At 36.8% G+C, this 12,661-nt stretch overlaps 1 protein-coding gene across 8 annotated transcripts in view; it reads left to right on the forward strand.

The window, feature by feature from the left end:
* PROM1 (prominin 1) overlaps positions 1–12,503 on the forward strand; it is a 68,406-nt gene extending 55,903 nt beyond the window's left edge. For 4 of the 8 annotated variants that reach the window (XM_075091823.1, XM_075091826.1, XM_075091830.1 and 1 more), the window contains 9 exons: positions 1,954–2,046; positions 3,177–3,230; positions 4,504–4,584; positions 4,676–4,744; positions 5,164–5,256; positions 7,394–7,509; positions 8,602–8,670; positions 10,773–10,813; positions 11,043–12,503. In XM_075091823.1, the coding sequence (XP_074947924.1) occupies positions 1,954–2,046; positions 3,177–3,230; positions 4,504–4,584; positions 4,676–4,744; positions 5,164–5,256; positions 7,394–7,509; positions 8,602–8,670; positions 10,773–10,791 (594 nt within the window). In that variant the 3' untranslated portion in view covers positions 10,792–10,813; positions 11,043–12,503. The remainder of the gene's footprint in view (positions 1–1,953; positions 2,047–3,176; positions 3,231–4,503; positions 4,585–4,675; positions 4,745–5,163; positions 5,257–7,393; positions 7,510–8,601; positions 8,671–10,772; positions 10,814–11,042) is intronic. The other 4 variants (XM_075091827.1, XM_075091829.1, XM_075091825.1 and 1 more) reach the window with 3 other exon arrangements.
* Positions 12,504–12,661: the final 158 nt, after the last annotated feature.

Here is a 12,661-nt window from a genome sequence, read left to right on the forward strand (position 1 = left end):
GGAGAAGGAGTTATGCTGCACACGTACTACAATCTCTTTGATCACTAAGGGACACAGACAGCAGAGTGAGACCATGCTGTTCGGAATTTATCAGATATCCAGCCCTCATCCAGGGAGAGGAGGGCACCAGTAAGGCTCCTGCTGTGTTTACTCCAGCTTTTTGCATAATTTGATCGCACCTGTTGCATTTATTTTTCTGTCACACGTGCACTCATGTCAACGTTAGGCTGCTCATGGTTTTTTTTTATATTGTAGTTAACATCGTCTCCGAGCACCGTACGCGAAACACATTGCCTGTTTACTTGCGTGGGTTGTCTGCTAACTTAGGCAGATACCAGTAGCTTTGACAACACTTCACTTCCATTCTAGGTTTTTACTGTGCTATTTTGAAGGTTATACAGGTGAGGTGTTTTTGCTGTTGTTTTGGGGCTATTTTCTAAGTGAAAGTTGAGGTTCTCCAGACATATTATATATTACATAAAATTGCCTCTGAGATGTCTCTTTAAAGGTATGTACTACAGAGCTCCATAAAGGAAAATATATTGTGGTGATAGGTTGTTTTTTCATTATTTTTTGGTAATAGAATCTGAAGGAAGCATTAGAATTGAGAACAGAACAGGCAGAGTAATTTCTTCATAAAAAAGACAAAGACTGTTAAATGTGTTCACTGTCACAGTGTACTTTTTTCTTCCTTGTGACGCAATTTAGTGTAATTTATGAAATGTCTAAAAAACCAAACCAAAAAACCTCCAACCAGCCCCCACCCCAAAACCCCACAACTATATGGTGTATTACAAAATTTATATATTTTCAAAATTGATACTGGTTTCCAAGGATATTTTATAATCCCACTTTGTTAGTAGTCATAACTCTTAAAGTTTACAAGAGCAATGAAGTAAAAAATAAACTAAAAACTTCTGTAATTAATTGACTTTGGGTGTATAGTGTGCTTTCTGCCACCTTACACAAAATTGAATGTATGTTTTTACAATGGAAGGAGGAAATGGAATAAAACTCGCATCAAACCAGGGGGGTCAGGGTATGAAGGAGGGAGCAATACCACTCACAGGTGTTACTAGGTGAGTGGATTAAGCTTGTCAGTACTGCAGAGAAAGCATCCTGAAGCTGTCCAGTGACCACAGCTGACTGCTAACATGAACGCTTCACAGGAAGCAAACACATCTCTGAACACAGAGGTCTCCCATTATTACACTTCCGAACTGGAGTTAGCAGTGTGTGTTCACTGTGTGTTCAGTGTGTATGCAGGAAGCCAAGTGATTTTGCCACCAAAAGGAAATGGAAAGGAAATGTGTTTCTGATAGTAAAATCAAATTTTACAGTATTTTGCAACACGTGTGAGCCTCAGACAGACATTTGGACTTGAAAATCAGGGCACAAACTCATATCTTCTGACTGAAAGGCAGAAGCCTCAAAAATGAAGAATATTCTTCACAGCTGTCTTTCCAAGTTACTCGCTGAGAATACTTACACTTCTGTGCCCCTCAGGAAGCAGAGAGCGCCTCAGGGTGATGTCCATGGTGTCTAAACAAAGGCAAGTACCCATGGCTGGGAAATGTTTGTCCCAGCCAGGGTGCTGTCCTGCAGGGCTCTTGCGATGAAATCTGTCTTGTGGCGAGCGAGAGGGGAATGCACTCACTCTTCTGTATTTAAAATGACTTAGTGCGCCATGTGAAAGTTCTCTTCAGTTAAATCTGTGCTGATAAAGCTATAGCCAGAAAAGCAGTATAATATATCTGTTTGGTTGCTGTGGTTTGAATTATTACAATGGTGATTTTTCCCCTCCTTGTGTTGAGGAATTCAATTTGCCATATCCCATTGTTAGCATCAGCTGTTCTGGAGTGGATGAGTAGAATGTGCAACTTTCATTGTCTTTTGCTTTGTTGGAAAGCTTTGAGACCACTGAACAATACTGCATAATTCCATTTTTTGCAGCCAAAAGGAGCACTGGAAAATGCCTTAAAAGGACACGCAAACAACATTCGAATGATTCATAACCAGCAAGTCATTCCGCTAGAGCAAGCTATGGTAAAATATTGAAGCAATATTAAAACATATTTGTAGAAAATATGAATCTCTAAATCTCTTAAATACAGTTTAGAAAGCTGGGCTTTTCTATTATGTAAGCACAGATTGCATTTGTGGTGTGTCACTGAAGAGTAATCTGGTTAAAGAATGTATTTGATAAATAGTTTTCCTACTTATAATACTGCTATTTTATAATACTGTCTAAAATCATGACCTTTTTCTTCCCCATTTTTTTTCTGTACCTATTTGTGATTATATATGAACAAAAGAGGAAGCAGGGAAGAACTTTACAAAATCCTAACCCTAAATCACTCATTTTCTTTTTTGCTTACCATTTGTCTTCAGTAATAAAAGCAGTTATCACTTTTACACTTTATTTCTTGGAGTTAGCAATCACCTAACAATATTGAAATTGGAAACTCCTGACAGTAGTATTTAGAGCCAAAGAAAAATCTTTTTTATTGATGCTACAAAAGATGTGAAAGGGCTTCTGCCTGATTTTGCCAGGCACTGATTTGTATAGTATCAAGCGGTGAATCTCATACGTGCTAGGAGTTGCGTTTTCCTCTACGTAACATGAATACTTTTAGTTTTTCCTAGCATCTGATGCAGTATTTCTGCCCCTATCAAAGTCCTCTTGTAGAAAAGCATTAGGTCTTCTGTTCCACTCTGATTCTGTGCTGTTCTTTCCTAATTAACTCCTAATTATTCTCATCTCTTTTTCCTTTTACAAAACTGACTGTCAAGAAATATGTTAAAGCTAGGGTAAGTGCTTTTTCCCTTCTGAAATTGCACGGTATAGAATTCTCTGAACACCTGGTTCTGATTTTAACTGTTCTTTCTTCCATCCAAATAAATCTTTCTCAGTTTATTGCTACTAACTTTAGTTAAATATGAAGTCTTCCAGTACACAAGTTGTAACTACTTAGTGCTGTTGGTGAAATAATGATTGAATGATTAAAACCACAATATGTTAGTTTTAATACAACCATTGTTACTATATATAATGTGACATGTTGTATTAGAAACAAAGTAATCTATAGAAGATCAAAGCATGCATATAATGTCAAAACAGGTGGGCTCTTACTTGCAGTAATGACTTGAATTTCGCCCCCCTTCCTTTCCCATAGAGCACTTTAAATCAGAGCATTAGGTTACTGAAGAGGACATCATCTGAACTTATGGTAAGCTTTCCTTTCTGGCAGCAGGAACATTTTTATGTGTTTTAAATCCATCTGCCACATACGCGGGGCATATATTTTCAGTACAGTGTTTTCTATTTCTAATTGTTCTGTTATTGGAAGACATTGTAATGCATTGAGGTAGTAACAGGAATTTAGGTATCTCTTCTGCACAGCTTTTTCTACCCTGGCTTTCCCCTCCTTACAGAGGAAAAAAAAGAAAAGAAGAAAAAAAAAAAAGAATGCTTGGGATACTTTTTGAAGTACTAATTGTAAACTTAATTGTCACGTGATAAAGTAGACTTCAGTACAGTTCCATATATTGTTATTCATGCTCCTAAAAATGTAGTTTTTTCTAGAATCCTTGGATGCAAAACTTGGGGGGGAACAACCAAGAAACAAAACGCAAGAATACAACTGAGAATGCTCTGCCAGGCTCAGGAGGATGAGCAACAGGATGGTTACTTTTCTGGCAGCAAAGCTTTCTGTCGCCACCAGCCTGCCTTGGCTCTGGTAGCAAGAATGCAGCCACACTAGCTAGCACGTAAGAGTCATAGTCAGAACAGCTTGATTGGCCATATCTACTTCAGTTCTTCCCATTAGGGTTTTCACCGATCCGTAGCAGCAGACCGGCTAGGTTTCTTTTAGAATCTGTGATTTGAACCTGGATGGGGAGGTGAGAAGCCATGAAATAAGGTGTTGGTAAGAAAAGGATGATGTTTGGTCCCTAAATATATTTAAGAAACATCTCTACAGTTTCAGACTGTACGTACATTATCCTTTGTGTGCATTCTTTGACAGACTTTATGCAGTTGTTCATATATTATAGGAGTGTCTTAGTCCCTTTGGCTATTGATTAGCAGCATACTATAGCTGTATAGAATCATACTCTAGTAATGAAGAGTTGTGATATTATATGGCCCGCTGTTTTCTTCCTGTGCACCACGTGTGACTCTAGTGCATATACATATATTGGTGAAAGTATTGCTTCACTTAAGGAAGAGAAAGAGAATGGAAGAGAAAGCTGGTCTAGTATATAAATTAGTTACATAGGTTCCAGGAAAAGATACTGTTCATAACCACCGATGCCTTCCTTTTTCAGTAGTGAGGGAATTTTTTCATATGATCATGAATCCTTAGGCAGGATCATGTTCTGTCTGGAACTGCGTGTTTTCTAAGGTTTATCAAGAGAATAGGTTCCTGACAGTGGCTGCAAAGCCAATGTAACAGCCTGAAAGGGATTTATTTATATTAAATGTCATCTCTTCCTCCCTAGGTTAAGGTGAAAAATGTCATTAGTGCTGTTAACGCTGCTCAGCTTCTCATAAATAACAATGCTTCTGTAGTTATTGTCCAGGTAAGCTTTATTTGATTAAAGTACAACAATTTATGATGTCATGGAGATAGAGGTTCACTTACTTATGTTTGCTTCTTTTTTCTGTTCCTAGGAGACAAAAAAGTACATGGATACCATAGTTGGCTACTTTGAGCAATACATTGAGTGGGTCAAGGAGTCGGTAAGGAAAACTTGTCTTTTATAAATAATTTTGTTGTTTTTGAAGTAGAATAGAAATGATGAGTTGTGTTGATTGGAATAAAATGCAAAGTTAACATAGTATCATTTTTCCAGGGCTAGCCTGAAATCTACCATTTATGCTAATATTGCACTGAGCCTGACCTTGCATAGTTGGAATTGATGTCATTAGCATCTTGTTTTATTTTTCTTTCTTCAGCTGCAGCCTTTGAGAAAGTAAGCTGATGTTTTAAAGATGTGTGTGTTCAGTTGACAGCTTACCCCACTGGAATTTATTCTGAATTTTGATAGGGTGGGAGATAACAATTTAGTAAGCAGTATCTGTAACTGTAAGCAAGTTTTAAGATTCTTATTTCATTCTGTTAGATACTTGAAACTGTATTATTTTAATCTGTTTTTCAGATTGCCATGGAGGTAGCAGCATGCAAGCCTATTGCCAATGTGATAGATACAGCAGTAGATATTTTTTTATGCAGCTATATAACTGATTCTGTGGTAAGAAATATTTTCTGTTACTCAAAATTGGGGCATGAAGTAGGAAATTCTTTGAACATAAATCTGCATTTAATTTTTCTGGCTAGACTGTTCTGAAGTATGATAATAAAGTATCACATCCGAAGTTATGCAAGGAAAAAATGTTCTGATCTGGATCAAGTCCAAAGCCAAACCAGTGCTGGACTTGGTTTAGGTTCCCATTAAACTTGGCTTCTATTAGCAAGAATTCTGTAAAATAAACTGTTCTTACTAAATTTCTTCCAACTAGAATTGCAAAGTAGATACAGTACTGGTTTGGAATAAAAATTCTGGAAAGGGTGGTTTTCAGTTTGATTGCTTGATTCTGAACTGCCTTGAAATGGAAAAGGATAAAGATCTGAAGGTTCAGCTGTAATAATTTCTAACTTAGGGTGATGGGGCAGAGGCAGGAAGTGAGTGAGAAATATCAAGGAAGAAGTTTCTCAAGTGTCTTTCCTGGAATCTAGAAAACCTGAATGAGGTTTTATCACTTGTAGCAGACAGATCTTAGAATCATAGAATCATTAAGGTTGGAAAAGGCCTCTGGGATCATCAAGTCCAACCGTTAACCCAACACTACCATGTGTCCTAAACCATGCCCTGAACTGGCACATCTACATGTCTTTTAATACCTCCAGGGACGGTGACTCTGGGCAGCCTGTTCCAATGCCTGACCACTCTTTCAGTAAATAAATTCTTCCTAATAGCCAATCTAAACCTCCCCTGATGCAGCTCAAAGCCATTTCCTCTTGTTCTATCGCTAGTGACCTAGGAGAAGAGACCAACCCCCACCTCGCTACAACCTCCTTTCAGGTAGTTGTAGAGAGCGATAAGGTCTCCCCTCAGCCTTCTCTTCTCCAGACTAAACAACCCCAGTTCCCTCAACCTCTCCTCATAAGACCTGCTCTCCAGACCCTTCACCAGCTTCGTTGCCCTTCTCTGGACATGCTCCAGCACCTCAATGTCCTTCTTGTACTGAAGGGCCCAAAACTGAACACAGTACTCGAGGTGCAGCCTCACCAGTGCCGAGTACAGGGGCACAATCACCTCCCTGCTCCTGCTGGCCACACTATTCCTGATACAAGCCAGGATGCCACTGGCCTTCTTGGCCACCTGGGCACACTGCTGGCTCATGTTCAGCCAGCTGTCGACGAGCACCCCCAGGTCTTTCCTGTACAGTGCAGACTTTGAGCACGACTGGTAGCAATATATAAGGACAATACTGGCTTCTTCATCTTGCCAACAGTGCTTGGAAAGAGGACAGCATGTATTAAAAATAGAATAAGAAACCACGTGCCTGGGAATCACCTAAATCATCTAGCTATTATTTAGCTTTATGGCATTTTTAGCCATAATCACACCAACGGTAAATGCATGTAAATAATCAAAGCCAAAGCACTCTAACCTTGATAGTGCTTAAACTCGATAATGCTTAATCATTAAAACCTCCAGACCTGCCAGAATCACGTTGTACTGATTATCTGATATGTTACAGAGCTTCTGTTCTTCTTTGTGTAGCCACTAACCATCTGGTGGGAGATGAGCCATGATTTTCCTGATGATAGGACTTAGCTGAGTCACTTATAAGTCAAAATGCCTCCAGCCAATACAAATCAAATTTGAAAAAACATCATTTTAACATCTGGTGATAACTCAGTTCAACTGTATGATAATGGAATTAGTTACACAAACAGGCTGCAGTTAGCAAGTTAAAAAGTACCTCAAGAAAGTGCTGGAAACTCAGATTTTGACAAGAACCACAAAGACGACAAATACTTTAAAATATCAAGAAAGCAAAAAGAAATAATGTGGCTAGTAAAGTAATGCTGAGACACAAAATTACTTTCTAGCCCAACGCTGACTATGTTGAAATAACTTCTTAGGGCGCTATGGCTGTGTGGCTGTGTAGCTTTGAGCGGCTTTGGACATCCTCCTGTTTGGTTACATTTGTAAGACGGTGGTGTTCTTGTAGTTCACATTGACAGTGGAGAATGTTTAATGTGCCCTGCTCCACACTAGTATGAGGAGCCTCAGATCAGTAACAATGCTTAGAATACCAGTCAAGGATTCAGTACTTTTCTGATAAATGTTCTCTGTGATCTCTTTCCTGGATTTTCAGAATACCTTTTGGTTTGGTTTGGGAGGCTCTTCAATATTTTTAATTCCTGCCATAATTTTTGCTGTAAAACTCTCCAAATACTATCGTAGAATGGATACAGAGGATGTATATGATGAGTAAGTATATACTCCTAAGTAAGCCAAATGGCAAATGGATTGAAATGTTTTTTGTAGTCTGTCACATGAAGGCGCTATAATCCTTAAACCTTGTGAGCTGTCAGATTAGAACTGCATGTTCTTGTGAAATGAGGTTTGGGTTGGTGCCTGCAAAGCGCTTCATGCAGGCAGGCTTTGGTTGCCTTGACTTGCTGTGATTTTGTGCAGATATTGCCAGCTCTGACTTTGAGAAACTTATTTCAGAGTGAGATCTTCAGAGCGTCGTGTACAGTGTTTATGTAATTTTCTTCCAAATGTGCAAGTAATTAGCTTTGCTGAGTAACCTGTTAAAGTGAATTATGCCTGCTTTATAAACTCCTTGAATTAACTATTTGCTTTCTTACTGTCTTAGTTATTCCTAACCAGTCTTTCCTTTTTCAATTGCAGTTCCTCTGTCTCAGGGACTTGGCATTTTACTTTATGATAACTGTTCTTACATATTTTCCCGTCAGTTTTGTTTTTACTGTTTTCTTTTCTACTCTTGTTTTGCTCATTGTTCAGTTAGCCTGTGCACTGCATTTCTCAAATTTCACACTGGTCATTTTTCATTACACGTTCACAAGTCAGGAGAGCAGAAACAGGCACGTACAGCTAAAATTACTCACTTAAGTAGTGTCTAGTTAATTACTCCTCCCTTTCTGCGTTTTTTAGTGTTGAAGCTATACCTATGAAGACGTAAGACATTTTTGCTGGTATTTGTTAAAATTATTTTATTTAGGTGGGAGGGTTTCTATTTTTAATATAACTTGTTACTTCAAAAGAGGTAACGTGTTCTGTTTCACCAGACTTTATAGCTTAGAGTATCCAACTCAACAAGAATAGCAGAATAATTAATTTTTTGAAATATAAAAATATTAAAAATATTAAAAATGTAAAATTATAATTATGCCATAACTCCTGAATGTTACAAAGGAATAGTTGTCTTCTATTGTACAGACACAGTTTATCTTTGCATATAATACCATCATCCACGTACATGTCTTAGAAGCCATACTGTACATAGTGCATCTTATAGGTAACATGGTCTTTCTTGGTGTATTTATTTTATTACAGTACAGAAAATGGTAATAATGGTTATCATAAAGAGCATTTATATGGTATACACAATCCTGTTTTTACAAGGTAAACCAAGTCTGAAACTGCATGCCTTCATGTGTCCTTACTTAATCTACTATATTAATCACCTGTCCAGTTTTCTGCACGTTTTAAAGTGAATCACTAAATTACATATTGTTTTTTGCATGATTACTCACTATAGAAAATGCTGTGTAATTTATATTTCTCAAATATTCTTTACATAACAGCAGATACTGTTACTACAAAAAAATTACTATTTCCAGCAATTTAATGAAACAATTGCCTAAATTTGGTCTTAAAACTCCAGGTAATTAGGCATTTGTCTAGCACAGTGGGTGGTCCTAAATTGATAAACATAGTAAAACACTCTGATAGCAGTTGAAAATGATAGGGTAGCATGCATTCTTACTCCTGAGTTATTTTTCAGATGGTGAGAAGTAGTGCTTTTTCTGTGCAAAGAGCAGGCGATCCAGGGTATGCAGAAAACACAGAGAAAATGGGTATTTCTGCATGGGTAGAACTAGTGTAACATCACAAAACAAATACAAGTCATGTTTAAAAAGGAGGAGGTTTGGGTTCTTTTCTGTCTCTACAACTTTTGTGCTGTAAAACCTTAGCTAGTTGTGAGACTTTGTTTCCCTGGGGATAACATAGGATGCCCCACAACTTCAGTATTTGGGTTTCCAAAATAGCTGAGTTGCTTAAGGAAGGATCTGATTTATGATTGAAATCCAAGGCTCACTATGCCTTAACTTGCAACTTCATGACTGAAAGTATAGGTTGAGTATTGGCAGAGAAGTAAGATCTCATCATTCTTTCAGTAATGGGTAAATACTGAGAGAGCTCAAAGTTTGCAAGTCTTGCCAGATTTTATGGCTGCATCAGTGGTATATTATTTATTAGAATTGTATTTTACAATAATTATTTACTGACCAAATCTTGATTCTACATTTCCTTCTGAAGGTTTACGTACAATGATGTTTTTAGTGATATTTATCGTCGCAATTGCCATGGGCTGTTCTGCAACTTAAGGGCACTCCCTAAATTAATCTACAAGGTGTTTAATTCAACAGTACTCTCCACTGGCATATCTAAGGACCCTCAGTTTTAAGGCCTTTCGATATTTTACATAAGAGGAAACTAATAATTGCTCAGGTCTTAGAAGTCCCTTTCTGATCTTTGAATCTTTAATACAAATGTTAATACTCTTGAGGTTCATAGCATGTTTTCTGTGATATTTCAGTGATTGATGAATAGTTTAATACAGTGTTCCTGAATAAGCTAGAAATAACTAACATAAAATAATTGTTTAAACAAAGACCCACTAGTTCAGTGCTGACTTCCTTTTCCTAAATTTTAAGTAACTCAAAATGGGCTTCCATAACAAAATGTAGAGATTCACTTTAAAGCAATGCTGTCTTCTGGTGTGCTAACTGAGATAATTTGAAAAACGGCTAATTATGGGATATATGCTTTGAATTTCTCAGTCGGGGATTCCCATAGCAATAGATTCTTGTTTTTTCATTTTTATTTCAGCAAGCAATTCACTTTTATGCTCTCCTTGCTTTTTCTCATTTCCTACAAACTATTTTGGGAGATACTTTGAGAGATAGGACTTTGAATAGATCTCTGTACACCTGTACTTTTGCAGGTGTAAAGAATCCCATAGTATGGGGTTGGGGGTTTTTTGTCCTTCAAAATCAGCTGGATTATTTTGCTGGAAAGAGATGCAAGTATCTACAAATATAAGATATGTAAATACAAGTATGATATCTATATGAAGTATATCTATATTTGCATAGATATCTCACAGAGGTGTTTTTATATACATGTCAAAGATACAAATAGCCTCAAATGCAGCGCCCATTTTCATGAGAGCGAAATTGGAGGCTGGATTAAGTTCTCAAAGGAATGGTGTTGAACAGGTAATCCAAGCACTTTCTTCTATCATGTAACACAGGTAACCAGAAAGGTTGGGGGAGAAAACCATGAATCTATTTCCTTGTGTTTGAAAACTTATTTATTAAATGAGTAAAAGTCTGTGAACAGTTTGTGCCAGCTGAGCTTGTCTCACCTTAGTTAGATACAGTATTTCTGTTCCATTTGTGGGTAAATGAAAATTATGGTTGTGTTTTTTTCTTGTATAGCTCTGTGGAACAGTGGTAACATAAACTGGAAACATTAAGGGGTAAGTAATAAGTTTAAGTCAATTCTGGGTGTATCGCTACTTTACTATTTTTAGGAAGACTGCTCTGCTTTCTGTAACATGAGTGCTCTAAGATTTAGAAATAAAAAATGTAAAAATTATTGAACTATATTGATGTTCATATGAAAATCTATGCCTTCATTCTGCTTAAATGACATTATAATTCTGCCTTCACCAAATTATCCTGAATTGTTTTTGTGATTATTTCCAGGCTGTATAAATGAGGCTCAAGGTTCTTCTACGGGAATATATCATTATTCTTCCAAGGGTATTGGCATTTGCATTCATCTTCCAAATCCTGAGCCACTTGTTTTATGTCACCTGTACTGTAAATCGCAAATGTACTATCGAATGTTATGCCATAAACTACTGTACAGAATATTTGTGATCAGGGCACTGCCTCTCAAATACCACTGTTCAAGGCTTGAATTAAATTTTTTTTTGTCCTTTTTTACTTTTTTACACTGGGCTTTCTACCTTACATCACAGTATAGAAATTGATTAGATTAACAGCCTTTGCCTAGCAATCCTCTGACAAGTGGTCAAGTTCTTATCTTAAATTGTTGATTTGTGTTAAATACAGTACATACATGTTTACCGAAAAATACATTTTGTATGCAGAGACTTTTGTATATACATTTTTCTTAAAACCTATAGGCGTTTAGTTAAGATTTTAATATTGTATAATACTCTTCACAAATGAATTTACCAGCATGATCAGTGTTGCTACTTGGTGCTCTTGAATGACCACTTTGGACTAAATTTGAAGTGTAGTGGGATCCACAGTGTCTCCTTGTGTCTCTAAAATGTTCAGTTGCAGTTTCGTTTTCTCCCTCTTCTCTAATTATTTAATATTTAGTGGGATTTGCAATGTAGACCTAAAAGAGACTTTTTGGTGAAGTTTGTTTTGAAACTCTTTGGGTGGGAGGGCTGGGAGTGTGTGTGATGTGTGATATAGCAAAAAAGCTAAGCTTCCTAGAGTTCAGTAGTACTCAAAAAGAGCATGAGACACGTCATACGTTGGTGATTTTTAGAATGCTTTACTTTCTCTGTCTCCCTTTCCCTTGTTCACACTCACTTCTGTAATGTCCTTAATAGTATCACTTTTAAGTTGTGGCTCTTTCAGGGGGCAGTGATACTCTTTTTGCTAAATAATTTCAGAATATGATGTCCAATATTGAAATTCTAATGTGTTTAGCAATTGGAGTTAACCTTTGTACTATTAGAGTTGTTGCACTGAATTCAGGCATACAGTTGCATTGCTGAATTAGTAAACAGCAGAATTCATCAACAAGGCCAAAAGTAACTGTTACTAGTGTAAAACATTTCAGTGGGTGAAGTAATTGGGTATATTGATCTAAAATAGTGTCTCTTCATATATCAGTATTGTTAACTTTGTTTCCAGCAAGGTTCATTGGCTTGAAGTAGGGACAATCCTGTAAATCATTCATATAATTATAAAGAAATGCTGAAAAGTGATACCAATCTTTAATTGGAATAACCTTAAATTTTTCATTTCTAGGTCATAAATGGAAACATTTCTAATTGACAGTATGTAGCATATGTGTATATGTAATGTTCAGAACTGCAGATTTTTAAAAGTTTCTATTTTTAATTTGAGAAAATGTTTCCCAGTTCATTTAAATAAAAAAGAACTTGCTTAACTACCTGATGTTTGATTCTCAATTGTTTTGTTGTGTAGACGTGTCTCAGAGGAGTTGCACTGATTTAAAATCTTATGAAAATGAATTTTTTTTACCCTGATTAAAAATTTCTGTTGTATTTGACTGTTATTGATGACTTTAGCTTAAGCAAGATAAGAGACCAAGA

Source organism: Phalacrocorax aristotelis, chromosome 4, assembly GCF_949628215.1.
Source record: "Phalacrocorax aristotelis chromosome 4, bGulAri2.1, whole genome shotgun sequence".
NCBI lineage: Eukaryota > Metazoa > Chordata > Aves > Suliformes > Phalacrocoracidae > Phalacrocorax > Phalacrocorax aristotelis.